Raw genomic sequence first — 12,720 nt, 5'->3', positions numbered from 1 at the left:
TAGTTATGCCTACAATGCAAAATTATTCCCTGGTGATTGTTAGACGCATTTCAAAACATCGCGACGTGAAATGCCACCACAAAACATTGTTTGTGAATCGGTCTTATTAGGAGTCCTCGCTTAAGCTGTCACAGACTCAGGCGCTACTTTTAGGTCTAAAATGCTTCCTGAATTACTCTTAGTAAAAAAAAAAATAGGAGTCCTAAAGTTACTAGTGGCGAAGTTACGAGTACAAGCATCTCATATCAAATGACCATGGCATTACGCTAAGCAACATAAATCCCATAACGTTACAGCAACATCTCCTCCCTATGACATGGCTAGCTAGCTTCTAGCCACACAAGAAATGAATGATTTTAAATCTCCGCTTAGCATTCTAATTACAGAAGGGGCACATTTATGTTGACCACTACAACATGACTCATTATGTCTGTAACTCTATAAAACACTTACTTTCACGCCATCCAGCACATACACATGGAAACCGATATTTTAGGTACTTGGCCACGAACTCAAAACGTGTCTCTCTGAAACTCTGTTCTAGAATCTTGGAGAGGGACCTGGCTGCAGACCTCTGGGGGAATTCTATCAGTGGAGCTCCACTCAATAACGGAAATACGTCACCTCCACTTGAATAAGGAAGTAGTCGCTGAAATAACGTGAGACCTCAGGTTTGTGTTATTTGTGTATTTGATATATATATATAATTAAATTAATTGTATATAAATGAACATTAGGTATTGTGATATTCCGTTAACTTAGGTAATTTTACGTTTTTCGCGTTTTTCCTCTGAACATCGACCGATCGTAACTAATGCAGAAAACGAATTAGCGTTACGTATTAACATTGTTTAAGATCATGCTCCTCCACTAGGCTTTTGAGGTAGTTTTAATAAAGATACCAAAAGCAATGATTTATTGTACTGTTGTGTGTTGTAGTTCTGTTGTTGTTCGAAGAGCATGTACACAATGTAGATAAAAGTAAATGGTGTAAGTAGCCTATAAAGTCACTGGCAACAGCAGGACCAGAACAGATGGCACATTTATAGGAATACAGTAGGCTACAAGCAATACAGTAGCCTAGCGTGTGTGTGAGAGAGAGAGATGTGTAGCATACAGTACAAGCAATACAGTACACTTGAACAGATCTAAAAACAAAAGTTTACATTTTGAAATTGAAATGAAGAATCAATAGGAACCAGAATTGATAAGTAGAACTGGAATCAGAATCAATGTTATTTGAGTTTTTTATTTTTCATTTGGAAACGATCTTTGGACAAATGATGTCATTGCCCGAATGTGAAGTTCGTCCCGTACATAAATAGAAAATGTTTCGTGATCTTGGACGGTGGTAAATTGAAATGTGAACAAATTCATGTTTTCAACGTCCAACTGGACAAACTGTCTGGCCAGCACCTCCTCCTGCTCTTCCGCCTCCATGTCCAACACCCGTGGCAGCCAATATTTATTTTTTATCAGCCCACTGTTTTCATTCAACCAGTCTGCTGCCTTTTTTGCCTCTTCGAAGAGCTGAGCAACAAACATTAAAAGGCAGTTCAGTCAATTAATTTTTTTTAGTGGAAGGGACATTGCACTACCATGCCAGGCCTACGCCTACCATGCTCTCACTTGCTTGATGCCTCTCCTGTGTGCAGCAATGGACACTTGTGTACTGTAGGTCTATGTGGGGAGGTCAATAGATGATAATGCATAAAACAGTGTTAAAACATCATAGATCGAATGCGTGTCTATGCAAGAGCCTGTGTTTGTGGTGGTGGTGGTGGTGGTGGTGTGTGTGTGTGTGTGGAGGGGGGTTCTGTGTTTTAGCGGTCTCAGTAATTAAGGATCTGCATTGACCTGATGTTTAATGTGCAATATATAATCCCTTACCCATTTAGTGTTCTGGTAGTCTTTGCTGAGCTCCTGTATCTCACGCAAACGCTCTTCTCTCTAATACAAAGACAGACATTGTTCATAAGAGTCCTAAAGTGAGTTCACATTCATACTTGAGGTTAGTTGAGATACAACATAGAATACAAATTAAATAGAAATCAACATTGTTAGGGTCATTGTCATCCAGATTGGGTGGTTCAAACATCATAGATCTAATGTGTGTGTCTAAGAGAGTGACTGGATGTGTGGTGGCGGGTGGGTGGGGGTCCTGATTAATGTTTGATGTGCAATATATAACCCCTTACTTCCTCACAACTTGTGTCCTCACATTCTTCATTGAAGTCCTCTAATTCACTGAAACTCTCTTCTCTCTAAGATTGAGACAAACATTGTTCATAAGAGACGCGAGTTCACATTAACACTTGAGTTGAGACACAACTTAGAATTACAATGAAAAAAATAGAATAGACAACAACTTTGTTTGGGTTATTGTCATCCAGATTGTATGGTTAGTGAAGAAATAAACACCTGTTCAATGGAGACACAGCTGTCACACTGGACTGTTGGAGCTGCTGTTGGGGCTGTAGGAGCTGCTGATGTTGCTGCTGGTGGCCCTGTTATCACAGTAATGAAAAGATGTAAGGTAAAAAAACTGAGAATGCTGCAGTTAACATTACTTAAACTGTCGAATTGAGGCAAGACACTTACCAACTATTATCTGCCCATTACCATCCTAAAATGACCAACAAAAAAAAAATGTGTAATGTGTACTGTTTGTCATAGCAGTTTTATGCTACTATCTCTGCACAATTCCACATCATAGTACCATAGTGTCCAGCTTCCTTTTTCGTGGCACACGGAAAACAGGTGCCACACTACCGTCTGCCGTCTTTCTGCCCTCCTCTGTGAAATGTGCGAATCTTCTTCCATGCCTGTAATTGAACAAATACATGTTTTGTCCTTGCATTTCTCATTTCGATTGAATAGTTATTAATACAGGATTATTCACAAATTATACCCCTCGATCTCCAGATTCTCCATTAACACTGTGCACCACCACCTCCTCAGGTAGGGCATGTCATGCTAAAGAAGAAAAAGTTACAATGCATGGAAAAGGCGCAATATAATGATTCAATGAAATTAAATTTACCACATTTGTTAGATAGCACTTACTATGGAGAAATCAAATGGTGTCTCCAGGGCGATGTACCAAGCATACTGTCAATACAAAGAAATATTAATGGCTCCATGTTTCAGGTGTAAATGTGCTTGCATTAAGCTTAAAAACAGTGTTCTCTGTTACACTGTTAGTGTGCCTAATGGGCATGGTGTGTTACTAAATGCAAGCTTAGCAACTCACCATGATCATGAAAATTCCACAGTCAACACCAAAATGTTGCTGTGGGAGGCCCTGTAACATGAAGAACATGCGCAATGAATAATTTTAGTAATTATGTTGTTTCCTAATTACATATGCACTAATTCTTAACTGTTATCACCTCAATGTCCAGCCCTGTCTGTTCCTGCCAAGGTCCTGGTGCTATCCTCTGTGCAAGAGCCCTGTTAAGAGTCAAAATAGTATAAGAAGGAATCTCTGAAACAATACACATAGAATATAATTCAGCGCTTATGCAGCTCTGACAAGTAAATAGAACGTGATTGTCAAGAGTAGTTACTTTAATGTGGGCAAGTCAGGGGAACGTGACTGCCCAGACACTGACTAGTATTTTGATATGGCTTTTGGCTAGTCAGGGGAACATGACTGCCATGGTAAATCATCCTATTGTAACCTCAAAATGTGTTGATAAGGCTTGTGCCCAAAGCCTTGTTCTTTCTTGGCATACATCGAGTCCATGAACAAGATTAATGTTTTCAGTGGCTCCATGACCTAAGGGAACACAGTCTTGACAATAAGATGGAAGTTAAAGCTTTTTCCCCCCTAACATCAAGGTTACTGAAATTTACTACTGGGTTTTACAACCTTTTAGTCAATATTGTTGCTTGACAAACTTTTTAAGGATGCCCGGTCACTTACACAAAGCAGATAATGCCCTCGAGTCCACAGAGGAAATATCAGTGTCTTCTTCGCGTAATCCACCTTAAAGAAGAATGTTTTTTTTTTTGTTATTGTGAATCATTTCATTTCTATCCGTATTCAAGCTACATGTATGCCTGCATACTTACAGGAAGACTATGCAGAGGGTCACAATCCATGGGTGGGAGCCATGTTGGGGGCGTGTGAAGGTCCATGATGAAAACATCTTTCCCCTACAGAAAAATACAGCTCTGTTGTTGTGTCTGTTACAGTAGACACTACTGGCAAAGTTATCATTCAAAACATGCATGCAGACATACCTGAAGTTGGACCATCTCCTGAACCAACCTCAAACAAGCATTCCCCACCTGTAAAACAACACCTTTCTTAAACCTTTCTGGTAAAAATAATGTGTCAAACCATAAAGAGACAAAAAGTATCTCACAGACAATCCAACCGTACGTGTGGTAGACAAAGTCTTACCATTATTTATAGGACTAAAACAAGGTATTCATGATGGATTACATAGCACCTTGTCTTTCCATAACCACATATTTTACCCACCACAGAGTCCATCTCCCTGTTTGTCCCCAAGGTCAGTAAATTCTCCCTGGTTAGACATGTTGGACCAGCTTTAACAATGAGCTCATTTGCTGGCCCACTGTCATTCAGTACGTAGTTGAACTGTTAGGAAGACACAACCAAAGAAGTGGCACTGGTAAAAATGCTTCAATTTAGCAATCAACCCAGAGAAAATGTACAGACAATATGGCAAGTCTTGTTCAGAAAAGTTTAGTCTTTAATTTATACCAGCTTTTCCTGAAGGGGATGAACTCCATTAGGACCCCACGAACTTCTGCAGGGCCTGATATTAACAATGACAGTCAGTGCTGCACAGTCCTGCCCACAGTGAGTTGAAGCGTTCAACAGACAAGGTTCACTTTGCGGTGACACTTCAATTACAGGTGGCTGTAGACCTTCCGGATGACTTTGCTGTGATGTTCTGTCTGGCAATGTTTTTGCACCTTAAGATTAGGTAAGAAGGACAAAACAGAAAACAACATTATGCGATTGTCAAAAGACTTTGTAACGGAAATTATGTGGAAGATGTAAAGTTTGATGTTAACCTAGTAGCACTTGGCCCAAGTCTGACAGGGTGACACTGTTCAGGTCTTGAACCTGAAGACCCCTTCTCAGCTGGCGTTTCAGCAGTGTGTTGTTTTGCTGGTTGTTCCTGTGCTCTATGATGTTCCGCATCAGGAAGATGTGAGCAGATGGTCCCATGTTGTTTAGAAAGTAATTGTTCTTCCTCAGACAAGCGAACAGTTGCTCAGCCACCTGACTGTTCAGAGTTGCCTGCAGTTCAGGAGCAATGAAGATTCTGCGCAGCACATCCTGTGGATCTTTTGTGTTTGACTGGTGGAATTTGTCATAGAGGACGTAGTGCTTTCCTGAGCCTGTCACAGGATGGCCATTGGAATCCGGTTGACTGAGTCTCTCTACCAGCCACGGGAGATGCACTTTAAGTTGTCCATGTGTGGCAGCCTCTACATTGTTAGTTGTTGGCTCAGCAAGCCTTCCCTCAAAGGGCTGAAATGGAGGGTTGTCTGGGACTCTTAGATTGGTATGGGCTACCAACCCCCGCGCAAAGTCATACACACAGACATTCGGCAAATGCTTCCACGACAGAAGTACATCTGCAAAGTCCCTGGGGCTTTCAGCTCTTAAATTGAATTTAAGGCTGTAAACAATTCCATGAGGGCACATAATGACAGACCATCCACCTATGAAAGAATAAAATATATATGTATATATGTGTGTGTATGTATATTTAGTCTAACTTCCTTCTCTACCGTGATTTAATTATTGTAATAAATCTACATTTGCACATTACTCACCAGAGGCCCCCCAAATCGACTGAAACACCTTGTCATAGGTCTGCCTGCTCTTCATTTCCCCCCGTAACCGGTTCACAAGGTCCATGCGTGACCCCTTTGTGTCCATGTTGCAGGATTTGCACAGGTTGCGAATGGTGGACACCTAAAAATGATTTGAATTCATAATCTGTGTTTCCCTTTAGTCGTGGGAAGTGGACATACATTTCATTGAAAGTAAGAAAAACAAACAAAAACAATCATCAGTGATTGTACCTTTTGCCTCAGCAGCTCATCAACCAGGCGGTCCTCTGTTATATCGCATAACTGAGGTTTAGCCGAGCAGCTCTGCACTGGGGCCTTTTCGAACTCGGTGTTAAGCACAGTACTTCCTTTACGAGTCTCCCTTCCGATCCAAGGTGCCCAGTTGTCATATGTTGGTTTAACAACAAATGGATTCTGTGAAGAGACTTCATGGGATACATTGCCATTAAAATAATGATCATTCTGAGCAGAAGCACACAGCTTCTCCGCTGTGTTTTTATAATCTAGACAAACTCACACTCAAAAAATCCTCGGCTGATCATGTGCAGATGAACAGATTCCCAGAAAGCCTCTATGTTGTGTTCACCGCAAAAGTCATCCCTATGTTGTTCCAGCTCACTAACTGGATTTCGTAAAAACACAATACAAGATACATGACATCACTGTATATGGAGTTACGTTAATAGATGGAACCTAAAGGGAGACATACCCTCAAAATTGAACACTCCTTTCCTGTGGAGGTCCATAACCACCACTGGAGGGTAAAAGCCACAATTTACACAAGAGTATTTGTACTCTGTGTTGCAGAGTGCCTCAAATTGGCAGTATCCATGAAAAATTAACTCATTGGCTGGAAACTTCATCTTTAACAAAGTCTCAAGAGAATTGATGACTCGGGACACAGACACATGATTCTATAAAAAAAAAGAAGATTATTAGGGCCTCACACCATGCTCAGCTCATAAACCTGGCACTTGACACTTTTTACAAATGGCATCTCTTGCTGTCAGGCAACTTGAGTCACAGCGCCTTGTATAGCTCGCTGCTTCACACACACCTGAAGATTGTGTCTTAAATACTGACACAGCTGCAGCGTCAGGATGACGCGGTCATTGTAGTTGTGCAGGCCATCTGTCCACTCCTGGTACCTGTACATCATTTGGCATTTGGTGCACCTTCTTCTGTAAGTTGAAATGTCTAATGGACATAGATTCAGACATTAGGGTATACAATTAGACGTATGTGTAATTTCAAAAGATGTATTGAACTTACTTTGTGTGACACCTTCCATGCCAACTATTTTAGCTTTGCTGGTGACTCGCACAGCCTCCTCTAAGTTAGGGTTCTCTGGACACAACTGGCAAGTTGTTTCAGTCGGAAACAACTGCTGAGGGTAATGTCTGTGAGCTGTGACCTCTTCAGGAAGAGTGGCAGGTATTTTTTTGCTCCCATACACATACCTCACAGTTCTCTCCATCTCTGTGGTAAGAGGAGTTGATGGTGGTGATGCTGTTGTTGGTGTTGCAGTCATGAAAAGGTGTTTTTCTGTCTGAAAAAGGTGCCACTTCGCAATATGTTTATGTGGACAAGATGTGCGTGCCTTTGCACAGGGACAATGCCAGGTGTTCTTTTTTCTGTTGTAGGTTACTATTACCCTGCCCAAGGTGCTGTAGTGGTGTAGCCTTGGTTCATGGATTGAAAGGCAAATATTGCTTTTAGAACCATCAAGTTCCACCAACACACACAGGGGGGCCTGAGCATTCTCTGCTTCTTTTTGTCTGTGTTTACACACTGCCACCTTGGAGTCATTAAAAAATTTGCTTAAGAGCATTTCGTCTAGGACCTGCTGTTGAAGTGGTACCTCGGTGGCAGAGGTGTTGCAGTACTCTATGGACCTGATGTGGTGACAGGTGCTATGAGTGAGGCCACTCCGCTGGGCGAGCAGGTGGTATTGCCGGCAGTCCTCCATCTCACACCTTGTAACTTTTGTCTGGCCCCATGTTTTTCTCTGTACATGTATTGGGACAGAAAAACCGCAAGACGTTTTTCTGACTGCATACAGGCCTTTGCTTTGGTCTACACATGTACCTTTTAGGTGTGACTTTGCTGTTATGTCTTTTGGTAGGCCATGTTGTCTTTGTATGTGTAGAGCCAAATTTTTTTTGTATAGAACAAGGGTGCAGTGAGGGCACTTCACATGTCGGGGCGTCTTGGGGGGCGCTGTATGATTACATGAATAGGGGTGGTCTGCAAGTGCAGGGTGGAGGTTGGACTGGAGGTCAGGCAGTGCAGACTGGATGTCAGGCAGTGGAGGCTGGAGGTCAGGCTGTGTTGAGCATAGGTCAGGCTGTGCAGACTGGAGGTCAGGCTGTGTTGAGCATAGGTCAGGCTGTGCAGACTGGAGGTCAGGCTGTGTTGAGCATAGGTCAGGCTGTGCAGACTGGAGGTCACTCTGTGTGGAGCGGAGGTCAGGCTGTGCAGACTGGAGGTCACTCTGTGTGGAGCGGAGGTCAGGCTGTGTGGAGCGGAGGTCTGGCTGTGTAGAGCAGAGGTCAGGCTGTGTAGAGCATAGGTCAGGCTGAAACTCTGTTCTAGAATCTTTGCTCTGAACGCTCCGTTGCTAGGCAACATCAAATAAACGAAATGAGAATCTTTTCAAGGTATTAAAAGTGTACGTGTGATTACGAATGGATGTGTGTGGTTTGCAATTACAATCAACAAGAAATAACATTTCCAATAATTTCCCATGATAAATTACATAATATTTGCACCTTCCTTACTTGTGAAGCTCACACCTAGTGAAATGTAATACAACGTTGCCACCTAGCGTCATTGCTTGCTTATTCTTTCGTCAACTCCATGCTTTTAGGAAAACGATCTTTTTTATCATAGTTCCCTCTTCAATGAGCGATTACCAGCTCGTTTTTGTAACAGAGATAGCTGTTTATTGTCCCTAGGTTTACAGAAACACGTACATATTCATATTAATACGTAGCCTATGGAGTGCTGCCGACCGGTCATTACGGCCCAGAATGCCTTGCATGTCTTTATAACAAAACAACACAGTAAAACCTAAATGCCCGTAAACATATGCATTTGCATACTTGTAACATTTTTAATACCGGTAAGCACACTTTTTAAGACACTTAAATACATGCATGCTTAGCATTTTGTGAAAACAAATCATTATGGCTACATCGACAAACTCTTAGCCATGAGCTGTATATCCTCTGATTTTAATATTTACACATATGTAGGTATTTAAGCACAGCTCAGTTTTAAGACACTTAAAGCCCAAAATTGGAGACCATATAGAAATTTGCTACCATTTCAAAACCGGATTACTCTGGAACGGCTTATTGTACAGGGGATTGCATTACACCTTTGTGTTCGGTAAGGTCTGCTGATTCTGGTTTACGGTTTGTCATGTGTGGAACGAAAAGTTTGTGAAATATTCCTCCTATATGAATTGAAATGAGCGCAGAGCTATAGTAGCCTAATATGATTATTTCTCTAAAGTTAATTTTCTCGCGAACCGTTTATCGCAGTATAACAGTCAGCGAATCAACAATCAGAGAAAACTGCGCTGAGAACGTTGTAGGCGGATGTTAGACCTACCTGCTGTTGGTCTAGACATATATGCCTTAAACTCGTATCCTGTCATTTAGAAACAATGCTGTGGTCTAGTCTAGTCATCAACAAAAAATTAACGGATTGCAAAAAAAAAAAAAAGAATGGATTTGGCGTGACATTTCTTGAGTGTGTGTGAGAGCGTGAGATTGGTGCTGAAAGCGTGAGTGTCACGCCAGATGCGTGAGAGTTGGCAACCCTGGTTTCAATGCCTGTGTTTCATGAACTGAATTCTTAAAAGAATAGGCTGGACAAAAGGATAGGCTACACAACACAAGGATACACATTTTTATTTGATTTATTTGCTCTACAGACACTTCAAGTAGGGGCGGCCACTAAAACTTAACCATGATACTTTGAAGGCTTACTAAATGGCTTGGGCAACGGTAGCATGATAACATGGTAGCCAGATAACATGAACAGCTATGTTAACTTGTTACAATTATCATAACGTTAGCTGACTTCTTTTAATCATACAACTGAAGTCATTTTCTGTGATTGCCGTCAGCTGGCTCGTGGCGCAAGTTGATAGACGTCTGATTACCAAGCAAACAGGTCAATTTATTCGTGGTTCGATACCCACGTGAAGTTAATTTATGCTATTTAGGTGTTTGTTTTTTGGGTGGCATATTAATGGTCCAGTGCATGTAGTAAGCCTACTACATACAATTTTGACTTTTAAACATGTCATGCATATTTGTGTGCGTCTCTAGTGTATTAGAAAGTGACAAATCTGCAAGCGGCCAATTTATCAAAGGTGAGCACAGCAACCAAAGAGTATGGACTGCCCCGAATGTTTTCAACTGCTAGGTGACACCCCTGTCTATTGCTTGAATTTCCCGTTGGGGATCAATAAAGTATCTATCATCTATCTATCTATTGCGTTTCAAGACAGCCGTGACACATTGGATTTCATAATGTCTTCAAAAGTACATAGATGGTGGTTACATTTATTGGACTGAAAAATATTATTTATTCATTATCAGTGCTACGGACTTCTTGGTAAAGATTCTCGGGAAGATTTCCTGAAGCAGAAACAAAATCTGGGCTGTGTGGTCTCGCCCCTCTCCTCTTTTGCTCGCCTCCTCTCCATTTTTTCGGCCTCTTTTTTCTCCTTAGCCTCCCTCCTTTTCTTTTCCTTCAGCTCGGCCTTCTGTATTTCCTCCAGCTTTTTCCTTGTCTTTTCCTCCATCTGCCTCCTCTTCTTCAGCTCTGCAGCCCTGATCTTCTCCTCCTTTTTAATGGCCTCAGCCACAAGACGTGCCATCTTTTTGTCAAACTTTGCATCAATCTTCGCCTGGAGCATCTGGTTTTGAACAACGACCTGTTCAGCTTTCTGGCTGCTGAAGCTCAGAGACTAAAAAAAAAATGTTTTGGGTTAATTATGAGCTAGATTGGAGAAAGATTGTGTGTAAGATTGTGCATAATCAATCATGGTGTAATTACAGTTTTTTCATAGCAACTATGCGTTAAGGTACCTGGAGGCCATCATCAAGGCTCAGCTTAATGTGGGTGTCGTTGACCTCTTGAGCAGGTCCGTCTGAAACCTGAGGAACAGACACCTGAGGAAAACAGACAAAGCATTTTCTCAGTTTGCCACCATGTTGGGTATAAAAGTATAGGTGGGATGTGTAGGTAAAAGTGATATTTATCACCATCCATTTTTCAGCCTGACTCTTCAGCTGCTGTAGCCACTTTTGTTTGATGGCAGCAACAGTCAGCGCCATTTTTAAGGTGCTGTCCACTCTCTCTTGGGTCCATCTGGTCCAGTTCTCTGACTCTCTTTTAGCACGCTCTGGATCGTTTAACATAATGCTGTCATAGTCATAGTCAAACTCCTTCTCCAGGAGAGAGACTATCCTCTGGTGTTCTTTCGCCAGAGGTAGGCTTGAGAGTTTCTGTCTCTCCATCTCTGCCTTCTCAGCCAGCGTTGTCGCTAAACGTGTCAGTAATATTTGGTCCAGGTGAATATTCTCCTCCATATTGCGGAGGTCGGCCTGTATAGCTGCCTCAATCCTCGCGTTCTCTCTTTGCCACTCCTCAACCTTTGCCTTACTGGATTGCTCCATCTCTGCAAGGAACCGTATAAGGTTCTCCAGAGTAGCCCTCATGGCGAGCTCCTTGTCCTGTGCCTCTTTGGTCTTATCGGCAATAAATGTTCTCAGCTCATCCGCTGTGGTGGTGCTCAGTTCTGCTTTCAGACCCTCACTAAATTCACCCATTATGGAAATCCTGGAAAACTATACAATATGTTTAGTTTGCAGTCAGTGCAGACTAGCCTACCTTTAAATGTCCAGAATAAGCCTATTCATTACTGCCTGTAATTTGCATAAATCTTCATGATTAGGCCTTTGATGTGTAGGCCTAACTGTTGAAATTTGTATATCTAGAAATATCTGAATATTTTCAAGCTCTTTACCTTACAAATGACTTTCCAAAATCACTTGATGGACTGACTGTGAGGAGTTGCTTTCTATTTGTCGTGATCAGAATGATGCAATATCAATGAATAGCCTAATAAACACATACTATAATATAAAAAACATAACTCATAAGAACCGTGTAAAAAAGTGTATGCTGAACAGATGTCATTAGACCGCTCTTGAAAGACCCAAAACTATCACAGGAACGGAGAATCACTGAGAAAAAGAGTCTTGAATTTGACCTATAGTGTTTATGGCAGGTCAACAGACATGTGGTATACAAGTTCATAACAGCAAAAACTATATAATTACTGTATTGAAAAGCGTAGTCTTAATTATGATGTGGCTACAAATTGAATTGAACAATCTATGTAAAATATTATTTTTGTTGAGAAGCACTAGCACACACTCACCATGCAGTAGCGATGTCTGATATCAAAGTGAATATAAAACGAGTTTTACTGAACTCGTTACTGTTCTAGAATGCCTCATTGTAATACGTAGAAATCTCCATGGCAATTCAAGCTTACGTCATAATAGTAGGTTAGTTATTTCGGAAGTCACTTTGGGAAAGATCTCGCTCTGGGAAAGATTGTTGATTACTCTTGTCTTGTTAGTAATCAAGGATCTTTGCCAAAATTACTTCAGTTCGTTGACTTATTAGCATACGGACACGGCTAGCTAATAGCTATCGATAACCGAAAAAGCAAAAATTGGAAAAAACTTGGGCATCTCAGTATCAAAGTAGGCTAGTGATCGTGTTTTTTGTAAATGTTTGGTAATCTGGTCATTAAAAGGCATATCTGTTCAGCATGCACTT

The 12,720-nt window shown here is 41.4% G+C and overlaps 2 protein-coding genes across 2 annotated transcripts; both read right to left on the bottom strand.

Moving 5' to 3' along the window:
* Positions 1–1,248: 1,248 nt before the first annotated feature.
* On the bottom strand, positions 1,249–8,960 carry LOC121724115. Its single transcript, XM_042110473.1, has 24 exons — positions 8,952–8,960; positions 7,120–8,404; positions 6,905–7,044; positions 6,557–6,761; positions 6,365–6,469; positions 6,079–6,272; positions 5,827–5,968; positions 5,056–5,712; positions 4,739–4,953; positions 4,493–4,612; positions 4,249–4,296; positions 4,078–4,161; positions 3,929–3,991; positions 3,684–3,781; positions 3,393–3,453; positions 3,254–3,304; positions 3,067–3,111; positions 2,912–2,976; positions 2,720–2,825; positions 2,602–2,626; positions 2,422–2,507; positions 2,199–2,264; positions 1,891–1,950; positions 1,249–1,530 (listed from the first exon to the last, which is right to left on the bottom strand). Exons 1-24 carry the CDS (start codon positions 8,958–8,960, stop codon positions 1,249–1,251), a joined length of 4,212 nt encoding a protein of 1,403 aa, XP_041966407.1.
* A 1,447-nt stretch (positions 8,961–10,407) lies between these two features.
* Positions 10,408–12,326, bottom strand: LOC121723383. The gene is made up of 3 exons (XM_042108999.1): positions 12,314–12,326; positions 10,956–11,717; positions 10,408–10,834 (listed from the first exon to the last, which is right to left on the bottom strand). The coding sequence occupies exons 1-3, from the start codon at positions 12,314–12,316 to the stop codon at positions 10,466–10,468; spliced, it is 1,134 nt and encodes a 377-aa protein (XP_041964933.1). The 5' UTR covers positions 12,317–12,326; the 3' UTR covers positions 10,408–10,465.
* Positions 12,327–12,720: the final 394 nt, after the last annotated feature.

Source organism: Alosa sapidissima, chromosome 11 (assembly GCF_018492685.1).
Source record: "Alosa sapidissima isolate fAloSap1 chromosome 11, fAloSap1.pri, whole genome shotgun sequence".
NCBI lineage: Eukaryota > Metazoa > Chordata > Actinopteri > Clupeiformes > Clupeidae > Alosa > Alosa sapidissima.
This window is presented reverse-complemented; position numbering and strand designations above follow the sequence as displayed.